At 55.7% G+C, this 26,675-nt stretch overlaps 1 protein-coding gene and 1 long non-coding RNA gene across 18 annotated transcripts in view; one reads left to right on the plus strand and one right to left on the minus strand.

Annotated features, from left to right (window-relative positions):
• The window catches only part of NCOR2 (nuclear receptor corepressor 2), a 229,912-nt gene that overhangs the window by 31,212 nt on the left and 172,025 nt on the right, over window positions 1-26,675 (minus strand). For all 17 annotated transcript variants that reach the window (XM_038152377.1, XM_038152376.1, XM_038152375.1 and 14 more), the window contains 8 exons: window positions 26,407-26,528; window positions 25,397-25,569; window positions 22,635-22,697; window positions 13,505-13,647; window positions 9,103-9,250; window positions 6,133-6,688; window positions 1,768-1,888; window positions 623-860 (listed from right to left, as the gene is read on the minus strand). In XM_038152377.1, the coding sequence (XP_038008305.1) occupies window positions 623-860; window positions 1,768-1,888; window positions 6,133-6,688; window positions 9,103-9,250; window positions 13,505-13,647; window positions 22,635-22,697; window positions 25,397-25,569; window positions 26,407-26,528 (1,564 nt within the window). The remainder of the gene's footprint in view (window positions 1-622; window positions 861-1,767; window positions 1,889-6,132; window positions 6,689-9,102; window positions 9,251-13,504; window positions 13,648-22,634; window positions 22,698-25,396; window positions 25,570-26,406; window positions 26,529-26,675) is intronic.
• Window positions 16,373-18,838, plus strand: LOC119707413. Its single transcript, XR_005258763.1, has 2 exons — window positions 16,373-18,004; window positions 18,229-18,838. It is a non-coding gene; the product is annotated as an uncharacterized LOC119707413 (long non-coding RNA).

Below are 26,675 nucleotides of genomic sequence, written 5' to 3' on the forward strand. Positions count from 1 at the left end.
CTAACACTCAGATTAAAAACACATTTAGAGGATGGTTTCATCAGGACTTCCCGTCTCTCCTTAACCTTGATCCCCAGGTGCTCAAGCTAATAACGCTTCAGATGCTCTACGGTGGGAACCTCTGAATTGCTCATTAGGCAGCCAAACCACATCAGAGCTATTCCGGGGAGAAAGCACTGGGAATCTTTACAGGAACCTTTGGACTCCGAGTCACAGTATTAGCATTGATTTTAAATGAAATAATGGTCCCCGCTGTGCATTAAAAGCATTCTTTATAGAAAGCCAGCAAGGTAGAAAAGAGCCATTGTACCCAGAGCCTTGGCATGTCTCCAGGCCCCTCTGCTCTCTGGTGAATGGCAGATCCTAATAAAGACAATCTTCACCTCCTTGGCGCTCCACACTGCCCGGCGTTTGCTGTGGGCTCAATGAGACATCATGTACTGTCTAATGAACATGGGAAATTAGCCATGCCTCTCTCGTCCTGCCTCAAGATGCTATTAAAGAGCTTTCAGGGGTCGAAACAAGCTTTCACCTACGAGAGGGAAAGCTGCTGGCTGCGTACAGCTGCACACCCCGGGTGCTCGGCACCGATAAACGCGCCCCGACACGCACACAGCCCTACCTTCCTTCTCTCCAACAGCAGGGCTCCGGCTCTTCCCCCTGGGACTGCTGCTGGGCTGCTGCTGCTCCTTCTCAGCCTGCTGCTGCTGGGACTGTGACAGCTTGCTCGGGGGCACGTCCTCGCGGGCAGACTCGTGGGCTTTTGTGATCTGCTGCTGGTAGAGAGCCAAGGCGTGGGGAGGCACCTGAGGCTTCGCGCTTCCACTCTGCAATACCCCCTCTGAGAAACCTTCAGAAATCTGCAAAGCAGGAAGAGTTGGTGATGCTCATCATGTGCTGTTGACATCCATAACAATCTTGAAGACACCACGAGTTATGAGAAGCCCCTGCCCCACACTATCATGGCAAGTCTTAGCAGAGACCAAACAGGGCTTCAAAGCTCACTAGCCACAGGAGATTTAAAAAGCCCATGACAAAGAGCACCAGCTCTGTGCTGGTGATACTACAGGAAAGAGTCAGACTTGTTCAAAACCTCTAATCTATAGTTACGTGCTTGTAGCTTTTGCCAGAAGTTACATTGCAGCAGCCACGTCTTAAGCTGCAATATGGGAAACGAGGAGCATCAGGAATGGGTCCTCCCTGAGCATGCAAACCCCAAAGCAGGGATTTCCTCCCTGCCCACCCTGTGTCACTGCTCCTCCAGTGCTCACCCTGGAGATACCAGGATGCTTCTCCTCACAGCCCAAGCCACTATATCAGTACTTTCAATACACAGCTACTGAGCAGCCAAAAAGGGGGACTAAGGAAAGCTCCTGGGTGAGGAAGGTGATATCCTTCAAGCACAAGATGAAGTGCAGGGCTGGGAAGGTGCTCTCTTTCTTTTTAAAGCAATGGGAGGCAGCAGTCATGTGGCAGTGAGAAGCTTTTTCTGTCCAGACCTCCCACGATTTTCTGATAAAAGAGCTCAAGAGACATCCAAATGCTGCTGGCAGAGCTGCTCCAGCAGCTGGGAACACACTCTGCACAGGGAGCACCTTGCCTGGCCAGGGGCTCGCACCGCCCAGGCACAGCTCCCTGTGGACCAGAGGCCATCCCCAGGGATGAGCACATCCTTGCAACCCTGACGCACACCACGGAGCCCAGCGGGAGCGTGCACGAGGCACAGGCTGTGCTCCCAGTCCCTGCCCTCTCCAGCAGGGTACTCACAATGGGAGGGATGGCAGCAGCTCTCTGCTTCAGCTGTTTCAGGTCCAGCGGCTTCTGCGGCGAGGAGTTGAGCCGGGTGTCGCTGGCGGTGTTGAGCAGGCTGGGCCGGGGGGACAGCAACCTGGAACCACAACACAACATCAGCCATGGACAGGCTCCATGGCCCAAGGCTTCCCCACACCCCGCACCCCTGTTCTGTGCTGCCAAACCCAGAGGACATCCTCTGCATCCGAGAGGAGCGTGCTGGACCGCTGCTGGGAATCTGGGCTCAAAGACAACCCCCGTGGGACTACATGTTCAAACAAGACCCTTATGTCTGGCTCAAGAGGCTCTTGAGCCCACTTTCCCTCCTCCCCATGCTATTTCTAGCAAATCTGCTGTTGTCCAGAATAAACCTGAGGGAAAATGGACTCTGGAGCTGGGTGTTATGGAGCGAGGCGACCAGCCCGGGTTTCATTTGGATGTCATGCTACCCTCCAGAGCTCACACATACAGCTCACCCAGGGCTGGGGATCAGCTTCATGCTCTTCTTCAAGGACTGTCTTTATCAAAGTACTAAAGCCAGGGCAAGCCACCATGTGCAGGTAACTTGGGCTCTTGGATCACTCGAAAGATGAGAGGCTGGATTTGGATGGGATTTGGCACTCAGCAGCCCAGCAGCTGTGCAGCCCTGCACCCTCACCACTTGCTCTTCCCCTTGGCTGTTTGAGCTGCCTGGTAGACACTCAGCCAGCCGTGCAGAGCCCCTGTGCAAACATGGGGGCATTTCCATGGTGCCACCAAAATGGGGTGGGATGGAGATGTGCAAAGCCCATGGGTCAAACCCTCAGTACGTCCAGCTCCTGAGCTTATGCTGAGACCTCGGGGACCACGTCTGCCCTGGCCATCTCTGCTCTCTCTCCCTCCCGACTCCAGTTTGTTGAAGCCAGTTCATAGTTTTCAAGCTTTACAGCTTGATTTGTTTATTTTAGCTGTTATTTCAGTGTTCTCTTCAGCCTATAAATTTCAAGGTCATTCCATGCTCACCCTTGGATGAATAAACAAGCGTGGCGGGGCCGTGTGTGGGGAATAAACTCATCATGGTGCTGGGGCTGCCCCAGCCCTCACTCTGCACAGTGCCTGGCATCAGAGGGGAAGGGGACCCACCTCCACACTGGGAACAGGGTTAGGTATCCAGGGAAAACCAACCAAGGGACAGCAAATTTGAATTCTTCCCTAAATAATCCAAATGATGTCTGCCTGTGGAGCCACATGGGTGTTGTGAAGCTACATTCCTGGAAGGGTGCAGTGCCCCAAAATCTGCTGACACACAGGGCTGGGGACAAGGGCACCCAGCACTTGTTCCTGAGACCTTCATGCCAGGCTGAGCTGTGGAACCGCCACCCCAGCAGCTGCTTTGTGCGCTCGCTGGTGCTTGAAGAGGTACACTGAAGCACCCTTAAAGTCCCTTTAAGCACTCTCAAGATCTTCAGGTTTCCTGAAGCCCTCCAGGATCCTGATGCTTCGGAAGCCAAAGTCAGTACTAAATTCATCAATATGCAAATTGCCTAATTTATTACGTCCCTCCCAGCAGATCTTGCGCCAGACAATGGGATGTCTGTTGGGTGCTTTGCTCTGGAAATCACCATATGAACAGTTCTTGGCATCTCTCACCCACCTGCTGCCAACCCAGCGCCTCCCAACCAAGGACCAGTGCTTTAAGATGGCATTGGGAGGGATGGGAAAAGAGTCAGAGCAGAAAGGGTTGGCAGGCCCACAGCTGAGCCTCAGCAGTGTGGAAGTGCCTCCTCCCAGGCATGAAGCTTTGGGGATGACCATGACACTGCATTCCCCATACTTTTCTCCTTCTGCCATGGAGACGGATGGGGACTAATTTAACTCCCAGATGATCCAACACCCTGACACATGACCCAGCCAAACATGACTCCATAGCAGTTGTGCAAAGGCAGTGGCTACCAGATCTCCACAACGGGCTCCCCCAAGCCAGAGACATGGCTCCAACGTGGCACTGGCCTGGCAGAGTCCCTGCACCTACAGCTGAGCCAGCAATGGGACGTGCAGCACCGGGATGGTCGGTGCAGGTGTCTCCTCACCATGCTGCAGGTCCGCAGCGGTGGCTGTGTGTGGCCTCCCTGACATGTCCCCATCTGGTGTGACCTCCTGCTGAACCACATCTTGGCTGTGCTTGCAGCAGCCCTCCTGCAGCACTCGCTGCATGGAACCACAGACAACCAGCTGCCTCCTTCAGCTTGGATGAGCTAAGGCTGCGCCTCCTCAATCCCGGACATGTCTTTGCTAGCGTGAACTGCAGGAGGACCAAAAAAAGGCTGCCCCTACTCTGAACCCTTCCCTTTCTCACCGCGGGGACACCCCAGCCACCCTCTGTCCTCTTCTGGGAGATGCCGGGGACAGCTTGATGCTTTCACGAGCGCAGGGAAGAGCACCCACGCCCCGCTGGCGCTGGGTGGGTGGGCGAGCATCGGGTGATGCGGCGACGGGGCGGCTCACGCGGCATCGCGGCCCCGCTCCGCGCGAGTCACGCTGCGGCAGCGGGGCTGCGCCAACGCCCGCGGGCCGGCCGCCCTCGGCCCACGGGGAAGGCGAGGGAGCAAAGCTACAGCTGGCAAGGGCACCCAGTCCCCACCGGGAGCGCGGCGGTGCCAAAAGCTCTGAGCCAGCTGAGGATCAACCCTGTGGGCGCTTCTGGGTTGGGAAGCGCCCGATGCCAGCGTCAGCTGCAGCCCTCCCGTGCCAGCAGGCTCTGCTATCGCCCGCGCCTCAGCAGCACACCGGCTAAGAGGAGTGGCCCGGGAGCTGCGGGACGCCTGTTTAGTGTTTAATATTCCTGGAAGCTGGTAACTGTTTGACAGGCGAGATAGGCGCTGACTCAGCGAGGAGCCGCGATGGAAAAGTTGTTCCCAAGAGGATTTGCTCCTCTGCTGCTGAGAAGTTGGTGCAAGCCACCGCTGCCCTGCTTTTGGTTGGGTTAATGTTAAACTGGAGGAGGACAGCCCTGCTGGCCTCACTCTCCCTTACTGGGAGATTTTCTCCTGTCTGGGAAGCAGGAGAGGATGGGGAGGGGTGGTGCTGGACTCTGGCCATTGCTGGAGAGGAGCACTGCAGCCAAGAGGCCTCAGCCCTGCCACGGGGCTGGCCAGCGGCACCTGCACCACCCCTCTGCACCGCCTGCGCTGCTCCAGCTGCTCGGCAGCCAGGGGCTGCACCCCAGAGGAGGCTCCCACACCAGCAGCGCTCATCCACTGGCTCCTGCATCAACCACAGGGGAAGCACAGAGGCCATTTGGAGCGGGGGAATGCTCAACAGCTCCCTCTGACTTCATCCCACCACTCTGCTCAGTTGCTTTTTCAATAACCCCATCCACAGTGCTGCACACATCCACAGCCTGCCCAGCCTGGCAGCACCCATCTTGCTGCCAAACTGCTCCCTGTGAGCCCACAGAAGGCTTGCAAGACACTGGATGCAGGATGCCAGCCTTCAGTCCCTGCCCAGCTCTGAGTCAAAGAGGGACTGCAGCCCCTACATACAATGGCAGGGTGTACACAGGAGTCCCACCTGGCCCAGGAGCCGTCATAAAATCCAGTGCTACAAAGATGTGTGTATTCACACGTATTCTTTAAAAAATGGAAAACCCTCTCTCCATCTGTGAGGCTCTTGGGTGGGGAGGGCCAGTGCTCCTCCTCCCTGTCCCAAGAGCCATCCACGAAGGGTCTGAAGCACTCTGCCAGGCCTAGGGCTGGGTGGAAGGCTCAGGACTGCAGTGGCTCAGGTGAAGACTCACTGGCATGGCCCCAGGAAAGCTCGCACAGACCACATTCTCCTGCCTTTATGGCCAGGAGGGATAATTTGCCCCTACAGATCTGAGCAACATCTCTGCCAAAGGAGCAACTCGCCCCCTCTTGCAGTAAAAAGAGATCCCTGATGCGACTCTTCTCCTGCCAATGCCAACTCAGACAGAAACCATTCCCAGCCCCGGATGCTGGCAAACCAGCACAACTCCACTGTCCCTGAGAGCACATCCCGCTCCATTGCGTCACCCAGATGGGCAGCTGCCACCAGCACACGCAGTGGCTCTGCACCCAACATCTGCCCACGGCCATGTCCTAGAAGCACCCGTGCGTTGGGACATCGCACTGCTTGTTGTGTCACAGCCCCTTTGGAAGCAACAGCCGAAGGGCTGGGGGCACACGGGGACACAGCTGGGAAGTCCCTTTGCCTGGGAGAGCACCTGAGCAGTGACAGTCCCCAGGAGGAGCTCACAAAGGCACCCATGGGCACTGTGACACAATGCAAAAGCTCATCTGGCCCTTGGGTCATGTCCTTGTCCCCATGTCCCCCTGCTCCTACCTGCTCTTGTCCACAGCATCCTGCTCATCCATCTCGTCTGCGCTGCAGGTCGCGCTGGAGTCGCTGTCGGGGTTCACCCCGGGGCCTTTACTGCCCTTGTGGCTCTCCTTCTTCTCGGCCTTGGGCGTCCCCTCCGTCCCCGCCGTCCCCGCGCTGCTGACGCCGCTTTCCACCTTCTTGTCATTCCCCTTGTCCTTCTCCTGGCTCTCTTCGCTCTCCTCCTTCTTCACCTCGCTCTTGCAGGGCTCCTCGCTCGCCTTCTCCTCCGGCTCCTCCGTTTTCACCACGTCCACCACCAGGTCCTCCGGCACCTTCTCCTCGGTGCTGGGTGCCTCGGGAGCCGTCTCCGGCGGGGGGCTGGCGGCAGGAGCGGGGTTGGCAGGGGGAGCAGGGGGAGCGTCGGGGGGTGTTGGAGCCTCTTCCCACTTGACTGCCGGCTCTGTGCCGGCGTCACCTCCCGGCCCGGGTGGTGCCTTGGCCCCGTTTTCGCCTCCTTCTTTGGCTTCGGGCCTTGGCGAGGGAATGCTCTCGGTGTCGGAGCTGTTATTTACTGCAGCTGAGAAAAGGGAAGAAATAAAAATAAGGATCAGCCTGAGATTCTTGCTTCCCATATCGCTGCCTCCACCCCCTCCCTTGGGAAGAGAACGCCCTCGTTCCTCTGAGGGGGAGATGATCCCAGGGCTGGGAGAACTGTGCTGGGATCCCCAGATCCAGAGCCTGCTAAGCAATGGGCTGTTCCGGGGGCCTCTCTGCTTGCCCAGCACGACTGTTAACCCCCACCCAAACACAAAATCACACGCCCAAAAGCCCGGAGACTGAGTGACTGGGAAGCTGGATTTTAAGGGAAAACCCTGGCTGCTGGCTGGTTTGGCAGGACAAGATCTGCTCCCTTCTCGCCCTCTTACCCATGGCACACAATCAGCTGCCCCACACCAGGCACCCTACTCGCCGACTTACATCACCTGTCTCCCTGGCTCTGCCACCCCTGGAGCAGCTGGGATCATCCCAAAACACTACACGTGTTTGTTGTTATTTAAGCCACTGGTGGCAGAAGGAAGGAGGTCAGGGTCGCCAAAAGGAAAGAGCTGGCAGCGCTGCAGGACAGGTTAATTATTACATGGGAAGGATCATTCCCAGATCTGCCACCAGCAGCTTGATGTGAGCTGGAAGCACGAGCGTCCATGCACCACTCGGAGTCAGGTGCTGCCAAGAGATTGTTTCTACAGCTGGGGAGAGGATCACTCCCTCCAAGGCTCGGCTGGACAAACATGGCCAGGGCCAGGAACACCAGGAGATTTCCACAGTCCCATCCCAGCGTGTCCCCACCGGGCAGGGCTCTCACGCTCATGCCCCAAAGGCTTCCTCACATGCATTCCTTGACTTGCCTCCCTCCACAGCAGCTCAGACAGCTTTCAGACGCTGGTGAGAGGAGTGCCACAGAGGGACTGTGTCCTAAAAGCTGTACGTAGGAGCCGCAGAGTGAAATTGTACCACACTCATCAGGAATCTCAGTCTTCTCCAATCTTACTTGCAAACAAGAATTGAGGTGTCCCATCACCCAGCCAGGACAAGGTTCACAGTGTGTTTGGCAAAACTCTTCCCAACTGCAGCTTGATGCTACTCTGAATGCCATGTTGAGACATCCAACAGTGGCTCACCCCAAACTCAGCCAAGCTCTAGACTTCCTTGCATTCCCTCCAGATACTGAATCCATAGTCTACACCATAATTCCCACACTGAGTCTTTCCCTCTGTCCCTGGATTGGCCACGTGGCCCCTACAACTGCAAGGCATTGTCTGAATATCCCCAAATGTCACCCTGGAGACAGTGCCCATCTCCTGTGTAACACCACCCTGGCACTTCCATGCCCATTACATTTTTCACGCCCCTCACGCTTTTCCACAACTCTGTCGGGCACCCCAGCAGCAGAGCAAGAGCTGATGCTTGGAGAGTAAGGCTCAGAAGCATGTCAAGAGATCCATCTCTAATCTCAAAATCACGTTGTTTCCTCTCAGGCACTCTTACAAAGAGCACTAACTACCTTTTACTTTGCTCCTGTGAGTCACGTATCACCTCGCACAAAGATTTACCTGGAATCTGCCTTGTAGTGAGTCACTCACCAGGACAATTTGAAAAGATTTCCCATTTCAAGTCCCATTAGCCTGGGTGCTAAGGCCAGGAACCAGTGTGGTGCCAGAGTGCTGGTTAAGTTATTAAATTACTTTGACAGAAGTCAAATGGGCATTGTTGGAAAATTGTGCACATTTTCTCTGAACTCCAAACTGCTGCGCTTTCTAAGCGATAAATAGCTGAAAATTGTCACTTTCAAGTTGTTTCCTTTCTTTGGTATGGCTGGGAGGGAGTAAAACGCTGCCTTAAAAGGGAAAGGAGGAGGAAAAGCCCCACCAAGGTGCATCAGCATTACTGGGGGCAGACCACAGCTTCTCCTGCCTTGTCTCCAGGAACTGGGCTCCAGGAGCTCCACTGTCCAGGAAAGCAGCAGTGCCCTGATGAGATGGGGACAGACCTTGGTGGGTTATCTCTCCTTGAGCCCATGATAAGCTCCACGAGAGCTCACAGTGGTGGCTGAGAGCATGCAGGGACCCTCCTTTGGAGCAAAACACCAAGAAATGTGATTTACAAGAGGCCCTGGGAGGCTGTGAGCTCTTGGAAAGCACACTGACGGAAATCAGAAACCAAAGGGCTCCCAAAATAGCCATTTGTCCAGACAGACACGGGAGGAGGGCAGTGATCCAGGGCACTCCTTGCAAGCGTGAAGTCCACAGGCATCCAAAATGCCACGAGTGCTGTGAGACGCCATCACCTTGGTGTGACTTTGGGGTGACAGACCCCTTGTGAGTGCTGACACGCGCAGCCCCAGAGAGGCCGTGCGCGGTGCCTCTGCTGCGACTGGGCAGCAAAGCCAGCGGAGCTGAGCACATTCCCTGCCACAGCCCCCACCCGCCTCACCTTCCGCCTCCTCTGCCATCTCCTCCTCGTTGCCACTCGTCCCTGACACCTCCATCTCCTCGTCCTCAGCCGCGGGAGGGAAGGTGGCTTCTTCGTTCTGAACGGCGGCGCCTTTTTTCTTCTTCCTCTTGGCGTTCCTTTCTTTCTCCTGAGGAAGAGCAAGAATGGTGAGAGGCAAAGCCTACGGGGAGTTATGGGGCAGCAGAGAGCACTGGTCCTGCCCAAAGGGTCAAGAGGGATGCTCACGTTGCCACTGACCCTCTGCCCTGGACAAACCCTCTGAGCACCAGGCTTTGGGACCAGACTTGCCTGTTGAAAGCCTGGCAGCGTGGTGTCACCAGGCCAAAAACTTGTGACTGCTCTGCAATGGCCAGCCTGGCCCCACAGGGAGCTCCAGCCTCGGTATTCAGGGGAAGAATGGCACAGACACATGGACAAGGGACAAGCATGCAGAGGTCACCAGTGCAGGGCTGGCAAGAGCCTGGGGGTCACATGTCTGCTCACGACACACGCGCGGCACGCTGGTCCTGCGCATTTCCGGGCTCTACCTCCAGCTACACAAACATGCGCGGCTGAGACTTGACGCTTATCTGCAGATAACAAAGCTGATGCCCCAGATACAGCCCAGCCAACATTTCCATGCACCTGCTTTCATGACCCCTTTGGCAGGTGCCGCCAAAGAACTTTGACTCCCGTGCCAGGGCAGCTGTCACCGGTGGACAGTGGGCAAGCTCAGTGCAGCACGGCATCCCAAAGGTGACTGCCTGGTGTCCTGGCTTGCCCTGAGACAGCCCCAACCCTCCCTGGCTGGAGCACGTGCCACAGCCACGAGGGTGTGGACAGCTGCTCCCTCCTGCAGACCTAAAGGAAAAGTCTCGGCTTTGCTATTGTTTCCTGCTCTTGTTGCTTGAGTAAATATTACCAGTAGGAACAGGCTCATCATCTCCGGCTCTCCCTGCAAACCCCACATGAGTGACGTGTGTAGGACGTTTATTTACATGGATGAAAAGATAAAGCCGTGGTGGAAACGTTAACTTTGCTGCTGGATCTCTGTGCTGGGAAGAGCTGGTCCCCCCCCCCTTCCCCCACCCCCAACTTTTCAATCCTTTAGAAAACTTCCAGATAAAACAAACAAATACAACTTCTCTTTGCTTGGAAACGCTGCTTGCTCAAAATCTATTTTTATCAAACCGGGCAGGAGAGAGGGAAAAGAGGCACTTGAGAACTGGCTCTGTGCAGGCGCGGAGAGGCAGAGGGAGGAACGCCAGGCTCTGTGGTTCCCTTTCTCCAGCCCAGCCCTGCCGTGGTGTCCTGGTGCTGCTGGCGTTCGCGCCTCTGCCACGGCAGCGATTCCGCGCTGCGCGTTCCTGCGCGAAGCAGCAGTTCCCCATCACGCTAACGCAGCGACAAAGCGCCGACGTTACTATGGCAAAGACTTCTCTGCCTCTTACTCACGGGTCCGTGACTCAGCCGCGGGCAGGAGCAGGCTCCTCACTGGGAATTAGCTGGGAACCAGCCTCTGCCTCAGCACCCTACTTGGCCACAGCCCGGGGCTGGCAGCTGCTGGCAGAGCAGAGCAGTGAGCGGCCCCAGGGGCACCGTGGGTCCCTCTCCTGGCAAACCCCACTGCTGGCATTTAGGGAAAATTACATTAAATACAGGCAGCAGATCCTGCCTGAACTAGAGATGTGTTCAAGGCCACCACTTTGCCTCTTATCACGCCTACAGCTCCAGACTCCTTGTGCAGTCTTGCTCCTCTCTACCTTCTACTAGGTATTTCTTGAGGAGCATCCAGGACTTGGTGCCATTCAAATGTTGTGACGTGCCAAAACCACTGAGGATATACACAGAACCATACAGGAGGGGTTACTCCATGCCTCCTCCTCCTCCACAATGTCTTTCTGGGCCTTCCCAACAAATTTGGCTTCCCCCTGGACTCACCACCTGATGTAGCAGCAACAACCCAAACAGCTCCCAAACCCGCTACGAACACAGAGCCACCCTGATGGCAACCTCCCATCAGGCTGAGCCTGCCCTAACAGGAGGACCAAGGAACTCAGACACACTCATTCCCAGAAACAGAGGCCACCAGACCTGAAGCATTTTTGCTGTGCAAAGCCAGCATCATCCAAAAAAGCAAGGAATTAAAGGAATGCTGCTCAGAGAAGGTCCACAGGACTTGGTCTCCAAGCAGGACCAGCCCCAGCCCCGGGGATAACTGGCCCCTCCTTCCTGCACAAGCCAAAACAAGCCCAGTAGACCAAAGTGACAGTCACCACAGACTGCTCCCAGTGAAGACAGGACCTATCTCCAGCCACTAACAGAAAGAGCAGCTCCTAGGACACCGTGTATCCTGATGCCCTGCTTTCCTTAAATGCCAAGATTAGCGAGTGCAGTGTGCTGAAGGTCAAGGCTAAGTGACGCTGATGCCTGGGACACATCCGAGCGGCGCAGCAGTGAAACCAAGCCAAAACACACAGCAGGGCAGATAACGTGAAGCCTCAAGGTGGCCTGACCCTGCCCCAGCAGTAACAGGCTGCCTGTCCCAGGGTGCAGCCGGCTGGTTCTGTGTCTGTTTCCCACCCCATACTGGTCACTGCCACCAGCACAACCCCACAGCTCCTCAGAGCCACCTGCACGCTGCTGAATCCTGCTGTCACACCTACCTGGAAGAGGAGGCTACAATAGTAACGAGCCCCATTCGGGAAATGAATGAGAGCTGCTAATTAGGTTTACTCTCATTTAGCGTGAGGAGGAAAAGCAGAGCCACCGCATTTCCCTGCACATGATCAGCAATAGCTGGTGGTGGTGAGGTCAGGGAATCATCTGTGGATGTCATGGCAAAACTAAGTGATGCCAGGCTGCTTCACACGTGCTTCCTCCACAGAGGTCATGGCTGATACTGGCTATAGGATGAGATTTGGAGGCCCAGTTTGCTTGGGATTATATTTAGGAGTCAGGAAGGAAGGTCCATGGCAATTTAATCTCAGTTGTTCTTTTATTTTATTCAGCTTTCTGGCATCTGCTGTTGCCACAAAACAATAGAGTACAATAAATAACAGCTGAATGTTCATTGTTCTTCTCCACGACCGAATCCCACAGCCTCCAATGCTCGAAAAATAAAATGATGATGCTGATATAAACTGCAAGTGAGAGTGAGCAATTAGACTGGAGCAGTCTAGCGGCTGCCTTGGAGGGACGGATGCAGGGAAAAATGTGGTTCTGCAGAAAAACACTTCCGTGATATAATTTCTGCAACATTAGGGAGCAGAGTAAATTAATACACACCGGCTCCACTGCCAGCAAAGCTGTATGATCTTATTTCAGATTCTCCCCAGTAATGAACAATGATATCTTTCTAATGTAAGTTTTTATATTCGGAGGGCTTGATGCACATTTCACAGAATATTTCATTCCAGCCTTTATATGGGTCTGGGGGTCTTTCATATACTTTGTTTGCTTTGTTTCTAAAAACAATTCGGTGAAACATGGGAACACAGGAGTGTCTCTGTGCATAGAGAATTAATAAAAAGGAATCGCCGATGTCTTCTCTTTCTCTCATTCCTATAGACTGACTAGGATATTAAATTCCTGGGTGAGTCATTGAATGTTTTCCTGTCTTTCTTTTTACTCTTGCTGTAATAGCTTGCTTGGAAAGATTCCTGCATTGAACATTGTCCTTTGCATTTTCAAAGCACCCCTTGGGGGTTTAGCCATGTGAATTCTATTAGCCAGAAACTGGGAACCCCAGGATACTCCACAAATGAAATAATTATAATCTTTAGTGTCTCTTAGCAGTCCGAGCTATCTCCAGAACACCAAACAAGCCCCACTACATTCACACCCTGCACCACATGCCAGGAAAGAAGCAGCATCAGCCCCATCTGAAGGGGAAACTGAGGCACGGAAAGGTGTGCACATCTACTTGCAGCGCTGAAGAAAACCTCTTCCAGAGCCAGGCTTTCCTCGCATTGTCCTAAATCTCCGATTTCCTTTGGGGCAAACCAAAGCAGTTTACTGCAGGTAACTGCAGAACCTGCAAGGTACAGATGGGCTCTCTGCTCACCAGGGCGGAACAGCACAATCTCACCAGAAACAAAGTATTTGCACAGCCATCAGAACTTGCATCCTGGCCAACACACCACAGCCCTGCTCCTCCTCCTGCTCCTTATCTCCCCATGTACCAGCCAGGCTCCAGACACCCAGGCATCTCCCATGCAGCAGCTCTGCCTCATCCAGACCTCCCAGGGACAGACGGCTGGACAACCCTTTCCCGTGCCCCTGCACAGTTCCCACAGCTTTCACCCAACGCGATGAAGGCCCCCCTTGGCTGTGGGAAGCATCCAAACCCTTGCCAGGAAATACCCACAGCGCGCAACGCAGGCTGGTCCAGGGCTCTCACCATTTTCAGTTTGTGCTGCTGTAGGATCTCGTCCAAGTTCTGCCTCTTCTTGTAGTTGAAGTAGAAGTTTTTGCACTGCGACACGGTCTTGGAGCCCACCATCCTGGCAATGGCCGACCAGTTCCGCCCATGCTCAAGGAGACCTGCAGCGGGAGGAGGCACAGGGGAGAAAGGTTTGACACCAGACACACACACACACAAGGGTGGCATTATCCACACAGGACGGGAAACCTCCTCCGTGCAAGCCAAACTCCACAGGAACAATATGCTCACTAGCACCTGTCTGAACGGCTTCTAGACCAGGGGATGACCTAGGAGAGCCTGTTTTTCTTTCCAAAGGGAAAAAAAGGCACTGTGCTGACCGTCTCTGGAATAAAACACGTCCCACAGCCGTGTCTAGGCAGTCACGAGGACGAGCGGTGCTCCCTGTCCTTCGGGACGGCTGCAGCAGGTGTTGGCACGCCCAGGAGAACTTGGGACAGCTGCTCTCAGCCCCAGACATGAAGCAAAGGCTCTTCCCACCCCAAGGCACACAGCCCTGTTAGGGAAGGGGAGGGCAGCCTGGGCAGGTGAGTGGCAGCAGGCTGGCAGGGAAGCCCAGGTGAGGTCCCTGGCTGGGAGGAGGTGTGCCAGGGGATTAGCGCTGATCACAGGCTCGTGAGCAAAAGCAGCTTCCCAGGTCAGGCATCACACCAAGGGCTGGCAATCCTGGCCAGATGGTGCCACCCGAACGTGGGGCAAACCCAGCAGGGTGGAGGAGGATGAGGAGGAAGCAGACAGTCAGCACCCCGTGTCCTTGCCATCTTTGCAGGGGCACCCCTGGTTCTGCAGATAGAGGTATGAATTACAGCCACAGCCCAGGGATGAGTGCAGTGGCACCCCAGGTTCCTGGAGGTGATCTGTGAAAGAACCATCCAGACTTTCTGGACTTTTCTTTCTCGCTGCCTGCAGTTATTCCTGCTGTGTGGCTGGTCATTCATGTGGTGTCCTGTGGGGCTGGAACTGCCACCAACCTGTGGGACACTGCCAGCCTGGCTTGCTCCTGACTGCCCATGTGATGCCAGGCCAACAGTTCCCTACCCCTGCCCTGCACCTTGTGAGGTTACTATACTGCCACAGAAAGGTAACTTGAAGATGAAAGCCAGCACTGAATGAACCTGCTAAGAACATTTTTCTCCTTTGCTGGGGGACTTCCTGCCCAGAGGCCACCAACCACAGAGCCCTGTGTGGCTGGGAGTGGGCACTGACCGCTGGCTCCACATCCAAGCCCCTCCCTGGCTGCTGTGACACCACAGGGCTTGGGACCATGGTGAGTCCCACACTGGGGCTCCTGGCATGGCTCTGTTTGTGCCTGGGAACATTGCAGCCGTGCCCCAGCCCTGCTGCCAGCCTCCTGCCAAGCTGCTGCCATGTGTCAGCCTGGCCCTGAAGTGGCAGCCCAACCTCTGCTTCAACAACAAACCCCAGGGGACGGGCTGATCTCAGCACAGCCACACGCTGCCAGGCCCAAAGGATGCACCCCCAGCCAGGATCTGCTCTGTGAGTCCATGCAAGGGGAGGGCACGGCGTGGGGGCTGAGGGCATGGCTGCATTGAATAGATGGCACCATGTAGCCCCAGAGAGATTAAATCCCCCTCCCTGATTCCCAGGTCCTGGAGAAAACCAGCAGCACCCAGCACAGCAGGAGTTAACATCCAGCTGGTGCCTGTATCCTGCCCGTCCCAGCACCAGGCTTATCAAATTGCATGTACGAGGCATCACATGCCCTGAGCACCAGAAAGGCCCTGGCAAGCTAAGAGACAAGTTTGAGCTTTAACTCTGCGACTCCCAGCCTCGCTCAGCCAAACCCACGACCTCTGTCACCCCGCTGACTGGGCTGGGACTTCTTAAAAAAAAAGATTAAAAAAATCACATCCGGCCACCAATCCTGAGGCAACGAGTGGGGCAAGAGTCCTCCCCCTGCCGTTGCTGAATGCCGCAGGGGAAAACAGGACAGTCCCCAGTGTCACAACTCATCCCCTCTGACACAACCCACTGCTGCCTTCCAAAGCAAACAAGCAGCTCTGTCCCTCTGCTCATCACCACACTGGTGGCCCAGCACCAAGTGTGACAGCCGAGCCAAGGCTGATTGTGTGCCCCGGGCAAAGCTGAAACGAAGACGCTGGCAGCGGTGTGGATGTGCCATGAGCACGGGTGCTTTGGCAGGAAAGATGCCAGAAGGCAGGACCTGGCATGGCAGAGCTCATGGCTGGGGGGGTGATGGATGTCAGCGTGAGTGGTCCCCGGCGTGGTGTGACCTTTACTGGCCACAGGCAATGCCAGCTCCTGACTGTCCTCCCCCCTGCCCAGGCTGGCTGTGCCCCTGCTCACCGGGACACTGCTGAAGGAGCCTGCAGCAGGGCAGGTGGCCACTGCTTAGGGGGAGGAGGAGGAGGAGGCTGCCTGCAGCCCCTGCCCGCGGGACCAGCAGGGAGCTCTGCCACTCTTCTTCTACATGAAACCGGAGCGAAACAGCAACACCTGCTTCCCACGCTGCAGCTATCTGCACGCTCGGGAGGGACCAGCCGAGACACCCCCGGACGCGCCGGTAAGCTCCGGGCTGGCCAGGCTCCCCATCTCCATGAGCTCCTCCAGCAGAGCCAGCCCAGAGCCTGCTCCCCCTGCCCCGCGCTCCAGCCCGGCACGGCAGCACCAGCCCTTCGTTCCACATCGCAACTGAAACTATGACTAACCGAGTTATCAGATCCTCAGGAAGGCTGAGCTCCTCGGCTCGGGGCGGGGGCTCCGGACGCAGGCTCTGCCGCAGGCACGCAGCCACACACAACCTCGAGGTTAACCCCATCCTTCGGACCCCACCACCCGACTTACGTGCTCCGGCGGGCAGGGAGCACACCTGGAGTGTGCAGCGGGTGGGCTGGGAAGGACACGGCTGTCAGGGCACTTCTTCAAAGCCCCCCCGGGCACGGCAGCCCGCGGCAAAGCGCTGCGAGTGCTCCGCTCACACCCTCCCCACGCATTTCGCTTTCGCTCCCTCGCAGCAGCCGGAGACAGAGAAGAAAGCAAAGCCGGTTCCTTAAATCCTGGGGGCGAGAGGATTTCAGAGCCATGGGCGGCCGGGAGCGGCGAGCAAACGGGCACCGAGGCTGGAAACCAGGTCACAGGCGGCAGACTCCTGACCCCGATGGCAGAAGTTGGTGGGAACACATGCTCCGGCCCCAGCGCTCTTCCCTTCGGAGCGAACAGCGTTCTCCGCTCTCCTCCGCTCGCTCGCCGGAGCGTTCCAGCCGGCTGCAGCCGCGGTTGTTAAGGTGGATGGAAGCGCCGCCAGTATTTTCTCCCCTACCTCATCTCCTTGCTCAGCAGCTCGGGGCTATGGGGAGACTGTGCAGTTTCAGGAGATGCCCGACGTTGCCAAGAAATAATAATAATTAAAAAAAGAAAAAAAAAAAAAAAAACAGGCAGGAGAAAAGCGAAGGGGCGGGAGCGCGGCAGCTCCGCTCCTGCCAGCCCGGGGACGGGGAGCCGGTGCCGTCGGTATGTGGCGGAGCAGCGAGCAAGCTCTAATCTGTTCCTCTGGCTGACCCGGGGCTCGTTGCATCTGAATGTGACCTCTAGACAGAGCATTAATAACGAACGTGGCGCTGACCCAAGCTGACAAGGGGTGCGGCGCTTGGCACCCGCTCCCGCCCTCCCTCGCTCACTTTCTGTCTCCCTCGCTCTCGGCTGAATGTCAGCGGCAGGGGGAGGGATCCAGGAAAACAAAGCTTGGCTAATAGTTTTCTCCGCTCTCAAGTGAATCAAAGGCGCTTTTCTTTGGGGACGTGCGCGCCGGCGAGCCCAGTGCCGCACCGACGGGGTGCCGTGGCGCCTCGGGACACCTCGGCCCCGCGGCTGCTGCCCCGGCACAGGAGGGATGGGGACAGCTTTGGCACCGGTGTCGCCACGGGCAGACCCTCTGCTCCCGTACAGCAAGTGGAGGCTGGAAGGAAGAGGAGCTCGGAGAGTGGGGTACCGCGCTCAGCATCTCGGGGAACCGAGAGGAAACCTGGAGGGGCAGCGCGGCAGGCGAGGATTGCCGGCTCGCACCCCCTCGGTCTCTGCAGCTGGGGGTTTTTACTAGAGACATTCCAAGGCGCTCTGGCACGGCTGCCCAGCTCCACCCTGGGCTTGGTGAGGGCGGAGAGAGCCCGTAAAAGGGTCCCTTAATGGGAGCTCGCATGGATTAAAAGACCAAGGTTATAGGGGGAAAAACTAAGTGATATCATTCCCTACGCCTGACGGTATCTGGTGTGATCCTCCAGCACCTCTTGTGCCCACACACCCTCTTGGGAGCGAACATGGAGGCAGTTCTGGCTACGGCACCGCCAAAATGTGCCGCAATCCTATTCTGGAGAAAGCCCAGCCCTATGGAGTCAGCAACACCACCCAAGGCATCCCGAAAGCGTGGTCTGCATCGCCTTCCCGCACTAACCTCGGGGTGCTTTGAGAGGCTCAGAGAAGGTGAGTAACTTCTCCTGGGCCATGGATCAGTGGGTGGCAGAGCCAGGTGCACGCCAGGCTGCCGATGCTGTGCCAAGGGAAGCAGGGGGGGTGGTGTGTGGGGGTCAGCCCACATCCCCGCAGGCGCTGGGGTGCTGCCGGAGGGACCACGGCGCAGGCAGCCAGCTCGGTGTGCTCTTGCCCTTCCTTCCTTCCTTGGTGAGTGATGCCCTTCCTTCCTTCAGGTGATGCTGGCACCAGCCTGCCGTGCTCCCAGTGGACCTCTCATTTGGTGACTGGACACAAGCACGCCTCTGATGTGTCCTACAAGGGAGCTTGCAGCTGAACTTCCCAGAGCCTTTCACACCCATCATGCCACTTCTCTGCAGGGAGGCAGTGTCACCAAACAAGGTGTGGGTACCTGACCAGCAAGGAGTTGGGATCTTGGACCAGCTCAGCTCCAGTGCAATGTCCCCTCTCTGCTGGCCCTGGCTGGGCACCCTCAGCTCCCAGGTCTCCCCTTTAAAAGGGATAATTCCTATACCACTGCATCCACCTGCTGCAAAACCTTGAGCCCCGTGTCCTGCTTTTACTACTCCTGCCACAGCCTTTCTTTTTTGCTGTGTCCTACCCTTTGACACGAGGGGACAGGAAGACCCCCTCAGGATGCCTGCTCCTGGAGATGTGCCATCCCCTCTGGTCCAGCATGGCACTGAGTACACACAGAGCAGCCACTGCTGGCAGGCCCAGCTCTCTTCTTTCACCTGGTTCAGATACTATTCCCGCTCCCTTATTGTTGAAAAAATAATACTCAAAATTAAAATGTAGGCAGCAAATTATAGTAATTACCCAGCAGTTCCTCCTGACAGGCCTTTTGTATTCCATTCACTGACACTCACTAAGCAAATCCTCGCAGTTTGCTCCTACACACTTGGGAAACATTCAACCAATGGTGGCACAAAGTGCAGCTCTGGGGGCACGGTGGGCACCAGCACCACAGGCACGGTCCTGGGGGTGACACCTTGGCTGAAAGGCAGCCAAGCACCAGCCTGGGATGGCAGTCAACCACAGCCTCACTCAGGGCCGGTGTGGCTAATTTAAGCCTTGGGCACAGTTGTGCCCTCCTGGCACCCGATCTGCCCCATCCAAATAATTTTTATCACGTTGCTTTGTACAGAGTTCACGACACACACCAGGCACTCGCAGCACTCTGGCTGTGGACACTGGGATGGCCACGCTGGGCTCTCCTTGCTCTGGGCTACCCTTGCACCCTGCCTGGATAGAGGACACCTGAGTGGGAGACCCCAAGGCACATCCCACCCCAAGGCCACCAGAAGGACAACGTGCAGTGATGGGCATGGGTTGAAAACCAGTTTCTCCAGGCCACTTTTACTACTACCAATCAGCAGGTTTTTACAGTTGTAAATACCTCTGATGGGAGAAGGGAAGGCTCCAACATGAGCACAGGGGAGACAAAAGGAGGAAGGCATGGAGCTGCCAGCTCGCCAGCATCACCCAGCCAGCTCCTGCATTTCAAAGGTGATGCAAGGTGCCTGACTTTATTTTAGTTTTGTAAACAGAACGGGACTGGGGAAAAAATGGTTCAGGTCAGTCCAAAACTCAGATGAATTGTTGGCAGCACTGAAAATAAGCGTTCAAAAGAGTGCCTTTGGTATCCAAGGGAATATTTTATATCTACCCAAAAGGAGCTATATAGGAGTTTTCATGGGTTATTTAACTCTCTGTCATCGGTATTTTACAATCGTGCCCAACCCTCCTCTGCCTCATCATACTGACTGTGGCCTCTCAGTGTCCTCAGTGTGGGAAAGGCATAAAGAGCCCCAGGCTGGCTGTGCCCTGAGGACACGGAGCACAGAGCCCGGGCAAGGCACCGGGGGACCTCAGCAAGAACCTGCCACTTGCAGCCGCCTCTTTTCAAAGAACAAAACCACTTGTGAGACACCACGGGAAAACCCCGAGCCGGGCGAGAACAGGTACCAGACTTTAAAGACTAACAAAGGTCATGTCGAAACCTCCCGGTTCATCGAGTTCAGCTCCAGGGCGGCTGCGGCTGCCCTGCAGCTCTGGCACTAGTGGTGACACTTGGTGGAGGGGCTGAGGGGGGACAATAAACCCACCCACTGCTGAGGCTGGTGCTCAGCCACTGCTCAGACCCCCTTCCAGCCCACCTTGAACTCCTGCCTGCGTGGGCTCGTCCAGCAGGTCCCCCAAAGGCAGGAACTGCCTCAACATTGCCTTTTAAGGAGCAGCCCCATCCTGCTGCTGAATGCCTCTGCACCCTGCCCGGCAGCAAAGCTGTGGGTGCTGCCTGCTTCCCGGCCTGGGAAGGGAAGGGGGAAATCCTCCAGCAACTCCAGGTAAACCAAAACTTCCTGCTTTAAGCATCACAGCCGTGGCACAAGGAGAATAATATCAGAAAAACACATTCCCCCATCGTTATCCCAATCTCTGCACATTTTGACAGACTACTGAATCGAAGTTTATTGCATAATGAAAGTGTCATTAAGCAAGAACTTTCCTCTTGCTGGGTTTTTGTTCCCCTATTTAAGTTTAGTAACACGGTACTCCCCTTCATTGTCTCCCCTGGCAGACACAATCCTGCCTTCTCCTGATTGGAAACTCCCTGTGCAGCTCTGTGACTGTGGAGGAAAGCAGGCAGCTTTGCTGTCTCTCTGTCCCAGGGCTGTTTTCTCTCACCTCCCTGAACACAAATGGTATGGAGTTTCATGCCCCACACACGAAACCCAGGCGTGGACAGCAGGGCCGTCTCCTGGCTGGCAAGTACTAGGAGCAGAGGTCACCAACTGTCCCCTCAAGATGATGAGGGGACAGGAAGATGTGAGTTCCAAGGTGGTAGGGCTGACCTTCGCTGGGACTCACATCTTGCTGAACTCCCTAAATCAGTCAGCTGTGGGCTCTTACTGGTACCAGTATGGAGGGGGGTGCCTTGGATGGCTGGGTCCTTATGGTGAGGGGGACTGTGCCTGTGTCTCTGAGCCCAGCCTGAGCAGGCCACCACCCCCTCTGGCCCTGCTCAGCCGTGCTGGCAGCAGCTCTGCCACCGCCTCCTCCAGCCTCTGAGGTTACCTCCGGAGTTTCAGTTGCTGTGAGTCGGAAACCCCCACCACGCAGGTCCCTGGAAATGCCAGACACAGCCAGTTTGAAGCATTAAAGCGGCTGCTTCCTGGCAGAGGGGAATTTGGCTTTTCTGTAGAAGTCTGGTGTTGCAATCTCAGTTTCCCAGGTTGTAACGAAGGGAGAAACAATCAGCCATTGGGCTTTACACCAGCAAATCTCCCTGCCTCCTCCTGGCCCCTGGGCTGGAATAGTGCTGCATGCTCCCACGCTTCATCCTTCCTTCACACAGGCTTTGGCAGCTGGCGCTGAGACTCCTTAAGCACACCTCCACCATCCAGCATAAAACAACAAGAGGCACTTTTTAACAACCAGATGCTGATCTCCAAAATAAAGCAGTGCTCGGAAAATATCCCTCCAACGACCCTCCCCTGCCAGCATCTGCTCACCCCATTACCTGGCCCCAGGCCAGTTTGCTTGATTAAAGTCTATCTATTAAGTTTTGTGACTATAGAGAGAGCCCCGTTCAGCAATGCACAGGATTGGCACTGGGTTGTAAAAGAGGGTTGGAACGGCTTAAAGGCGAGCGAGCCAAACAGTTTGGGATATTCACAGGCAAAGTAATCCAAGTCCACAGCTCCCACCGGCACCTGGGCAGCCGGCGCTCCAGAACGTGTAATCACCATCCCAGCAGCAGGTGCATTCTCCAAGCTGAGTCGAACCTGCTAACACGCCTATTTGCCTTTGCCATCCCCGAACGGCACTCATTTCCATTTTAATTTCCCATTTACAATCCTCTCCGGGCCAGGAGAGTCGGCAGCAACGCGAGCGGGATGCACGGGCTGGGGACGTGAGCTCGACAGCCCATCAACAGGACGTGACTTTGGCAAAAAATTAAAGCAGTGAAAGGGCTGGCGCAGGAGCGGCACGAGGAGGGGAAGTGGCAAGAAGGGCTGTGCTACACTCAGCACTTTTTAAAAACGGTCTCAGCAAAGGCTCTGAATCAGCTCCAGGATGTAAAGTCACCGCACGCTGCCCTGGCTCTCGAGAGCTCCCCAACACGTGCCTGCACAGTGCTGGGGTTCACTGTCCTCTCCCTGGATCCCAGAGCTGTGAACACAGGCAGACACTTTCTGTGTGCCTTGAACAGATCACAGCGAAGCCATAAAGCTCTGAAGAGTGGGGTGAAACTACACCCCATGCTACAGGCACCAGCAGCTCCAACACTGCAACAGACAGCACGCCTTCCCCATTTCCAACAGCCAGCTCCTGCCTCGGGGGACACGCGTGGCTCCAGCCACAGCCCAGGCATCCCTGGTGCTGGCACAGCTCCTGGGGCTGGAGAAGCTGAGCACATTCCCTGCCCCATTCCCTGCCTTCCCCACACCCTCCCTGAGGCGCGCTGGGAACAAACCAAGAGCAGGACGGGCAGGATCTGGCCCCACAGCTCAGGATCCACCACACCGCTCCAAAGCCAGCAGTCAGATTCTTTCCATCCCCAGTTGCTGGATTAGCTCCAGCACAGCCGACAAAAGAAAGAAAATGGGTGTCTCACCTTTTTTAGCCGTCTCCATCTCCTCTTCGGTCCAGCGAGAGCTTTCATTCATTTCCAGGGAAGCTGGGAAGGAAGAAGAAAAGAGAGCAGTCAGCTGTGAGCAGAAGCCAGCAAGCCCAGAGGAGGCGTCCCAACACCCAAACCCTGTCTCATGCCCTGTCCCCTGGAGGCATGACAAAACCCCATGCAGTGCAGAAGTGCTCCCACAAGAAAGGCTGTTGTGGTACAGGCTCGTGGGGCTTTTCCACACCACAGTACCCCAAGCACAACATCCCCTCGGGGTGCACCTCAGTGATGCAAAACCTCCACTTTGGGCCTGGAAGCAAAGCCAGATGGCTTGAGATTTCCTGCTGATGGTGCCATGCACCCTGGCCCAACAACAGGTACCTAAGATGGAGCTGGCTGTGTGCTTTGGAGGAGGCAGACACAGGGTGGGACCGTCAGAGACGGAGAAACAGCGTCACCTCAGTGGTGACTTTGGCCGACTGCATCTGTCAGTGTTGGCCACTGACAACACAAGGGTGTTGGCTGTGTGACCACGGGCTGCCTCTGTGCCACCACTGGGCTCTTGGACAGCACCTCCGAGCCCCTTCCAGCAACAGTGGGGGCCTGTCTGGAGCAGTGCCCATTGAAGGGGACGCGCCGCTCCAGCCAGGAGGATGACAGGGGTGTCAGCATCTGATGCTGCCTCTCTCCCCAAATCCAAGCAGGTGCTGGGGACACCAAGGTCCTGCATAAAGCCTTCACTATGCACCAGTCCTGCTGGCAGCCTGGCACAGAGCAAACCCTACAATAACAAACTGGGGTGTGAGTCAGAGACAAAAAACAACTCGGTAAGGAAACAGATTTCCGGCTCAGGCTGCCAAGGGGTTATTACTCTAAACAACAGGCAAAGCATTATTTCAACAGTGATGAGAGATGTTTTGACAGTGTCCTTTCAAAATGGAAAACAGGCTGATAGGTTCAGGATAAAGAATACAGGCAAGGAGAAAAGGAAGGATCTTTGAAGAAGCTCCACAAGAAGCTGAGCCTGTCCTGTGGGAGGACAGCGTGAGTTCCAATGCCCACAGCAGTGGGCAGAAGAATCTCCTTCAGAGCCGGCTGAGCACGACTGCAGGTGTCACCTCCCGGAAGACAGCGCAGGTCACTGCCTCCCCCAGAACCGTGTCGCCCCTGGGACACCAGCCAAGAGGGAGGGAAATTGATACCTCACTGCTTCCCCCTGGCAGCAGGCACAGCCAGGGCCACGGCGCTCGCTTACGTAAAAGCGAGTGTCCCCAACGCCGCGCAGGCCCTCGGCTCAGCTGGTGATGGCTGTTATTGTATGGTACAGAAATGTCACAGAAATGGCCCGTTTGGTTTGATTAATGGCATCGCCTGAGGTTGTGTAGTTATGAAACAGATGCCCACGGGGAGCTCCGGCACGCTGCAGTTAAACCACAATACGGTTTTGTGCTGGTTTTTAATGTTCAATTGGTATTTAAAATGCAATAACTTTCTTAGCCAACCTAAATTAAAGCGCTATTGGAGAGACATAAAGTGAAATCAATTGCTCAGATATGTCACTGGAATTGATCCATTCCTTTTTCCCAATTTAACATGGTCTAAAGGCTTTCCTCTGTGTTCACAGTGAAGTTTATCAAGGACTCTGAGATACCAGGATAAAAAATCCCATCTAAGTTACTGGCATTATCTGCTGCTTCTCTGCAGCACTGCTGAACAAGTTGGAGGGAGAGAGCAGGGCTCTGTTGTGCTGGGGACTATTTATATCCCCTGTATGAAAACAGAGCGCTCGCAATCAAGGCTTCAGCCAGTTGTCAGCAGAGAACAGGGAGGCGAAACACCTCCGCGTGATTTATGGCACATGGAACAGCACAAGCAAGAAACTGCAGAGCAAGGAATCCGAGAGGAGTCACCCTGCTTTTATTTTTACCTGCCTTAGGTAGCACGGCAATAATTCTGTACTTTGACAGAGTAGAAAATATAGGAAAATCAGCCAAATTCCTGGATGCATTGGCTTCTGTAAGTCAATACAAGAGCCTGCTCCCCTGGGGTGGCGACTAGTGATGCTGCAGGTGCCAGGGGCAGATGTGCCCCGTGTGGGGCTGTGGATGCTGCCATGAATTCCCATCTAGCCCAAGGCCAGCATGGCAGGGCTGTGGCCACGCTGTGGGCTGATGCAGGGCCTGGATGCCACAGTACAGGCAGCACACTTTGCTGTGTCAGGCATGGATGGGAGTGGACCAGCCCAATGCCCAAGGCCAAGGAGGAGCAGATCCCACAGGCTGCAGCTGCTCAGGCTCCAGACAAATTTGAAAACAGAGCAGGTAGGAGAAGTGGCAGAGACCCAGGCAAGCCTGGGAGGGCAGAGCAGGGTCCCATGCAGAGGTTGAGGGGACTGGGAAGCCAGAGTAGCCGCAAAGGGAATCAGCTCCAAGAGCAGGAGGGACACAAGTCTTGCCAAAGCACTGCTAAAACTGAAGGCTTCCCTTTTTCTCTTTTGCAACACTTTCCCTCTGAGGCCATAAAACGCACGAACGCTCAGCCAGGAAAGCCCGGGCTTGCAAATGCCCCCACTTATCCTGGCGAGCCACACCGAGCGATTCACGTGACAGAGGCAAACATCACTGCTACTCCCCAGGAAGAAGGATTTCACTAACTTCTGTGAGCGGGGAGCAGAGCAGGCTGACGTCCCATCCCAGCACTATGGATACCCCAAAAGCCCAGCCCAGGGCAGGGTCCCCTCGTCCCCTGCCACCTACCCAGCTCGGCGCTCTGCTGCGGCGTGGCTGCCTCCTCGTTGTTGGCCTCGTTGGCCATGGAGCGGGTGATGCGGCCCTTGCGCCGGCCCTGGCTGTTGGCGGTTTTGCGACCTTTGGAGGTGACCGTTTCCTTCTCATCGTTGTCTTCTCCGGACGTGTCGTCGTTCTTGTCCCTGCAAAAACAGGGAGAGGAGGAAAAAAAAGACGTTGTTTGGTTGGTCCGATTTTTAGGTCAAGCAATTATTTCTCTGCACGTGTCTGGGGATTTTTCTTTTTGTTGTTGGTTTTTTAGGGGGGCAGGTCTGCAGGTTTTTTGCAGACGCAGGCTCTTTTCCTGGCTGGGATTGGCAGTGGGGTGATTTGTGGTGGGGTTTTCTTTCTGCAGCTGGCTGCGGCTCCACCACCAAGTGCACGCAGAGACCTGATGGAGACAGGTTTAATACCAGACCATTCAAATTCATCCCTGCCTCCTCCTCATTTATCTTCCTGAAAGGGACCTGCTGGTAAATGTCTTTGCAGCCTAGATATAATGAAGCCAGATGTTCTTTTAAACCAAGTATTAAGCCCATTACAGATAGCGAGCGGTCTGCGTGCCAACCTTCCCCTGCCACGGCGCTGATGCTCGGCGTGAGGGAGGCAGGGCTGGCTGGAGCTCTTCATCTGGGAGTGCTCACGTTGACATCAATAACACTAAAGGTGAAGAGCCACGCTCCGCTGCCCCCGGATTGCTCCCCCGGCTCCCAGAGGCTCTCGTAACAACAGAACAAGCTGGAGGATCACAGGAGCTTTGCAGATTGATTGGGTTGATATGAAAAACCTCCACATCGTGCTGCCTTCCCAGTTTGGGAGCAGCAGGGAAGAGGAATGAGGAGGAGGATCTGCCTTTCCCTCCCTGCAGAGGAGGTGAGGTGGGCACACACAGTCCTGCAGGGGGTCAGGCAGCCCTGGACTATACTGCATCCCATCACCCCCTTCCACCACTGCAGCCAGGCAGGGAGGGTTGCCCTTACTTTGTCAGTTCTTCTTTGTCATTTTCTGTTTCCTGCTTGTCTTCCTCCTTCTCTCCCTCCTTCTCTTTTTCTTTCTCTTTTTCATCTTTCTCTTCTTGGCTGCTTCGGGGCATTTGCTGCTGCTGCAAAACAAAGGACACAAAATAAACCAAGCGCTCAGCGCTGAGGCGGACACGGGGCAGCACCTGGGCCAACCCAAACAACTGCTGGGAAACAATGCTGGGGGCGAGTGGCCAAGAGGAAAGAGCTGCAGGCAGAGGGTGCAGGCA

This window comes from Motacilla alba, chromosome 15 (assembly GCF_015832195.1).
Source record: "Motacilla alba alba isolate MOTALB_02 chromosome 15, Motacilla_alba_V1.0_pri, whole genome shotgun sequence".
NCBI lineage: Eukaryota > Metazoa > Chordata > Aves > Passeriformes > Motacillidae > Motacilla > Motacilla alba.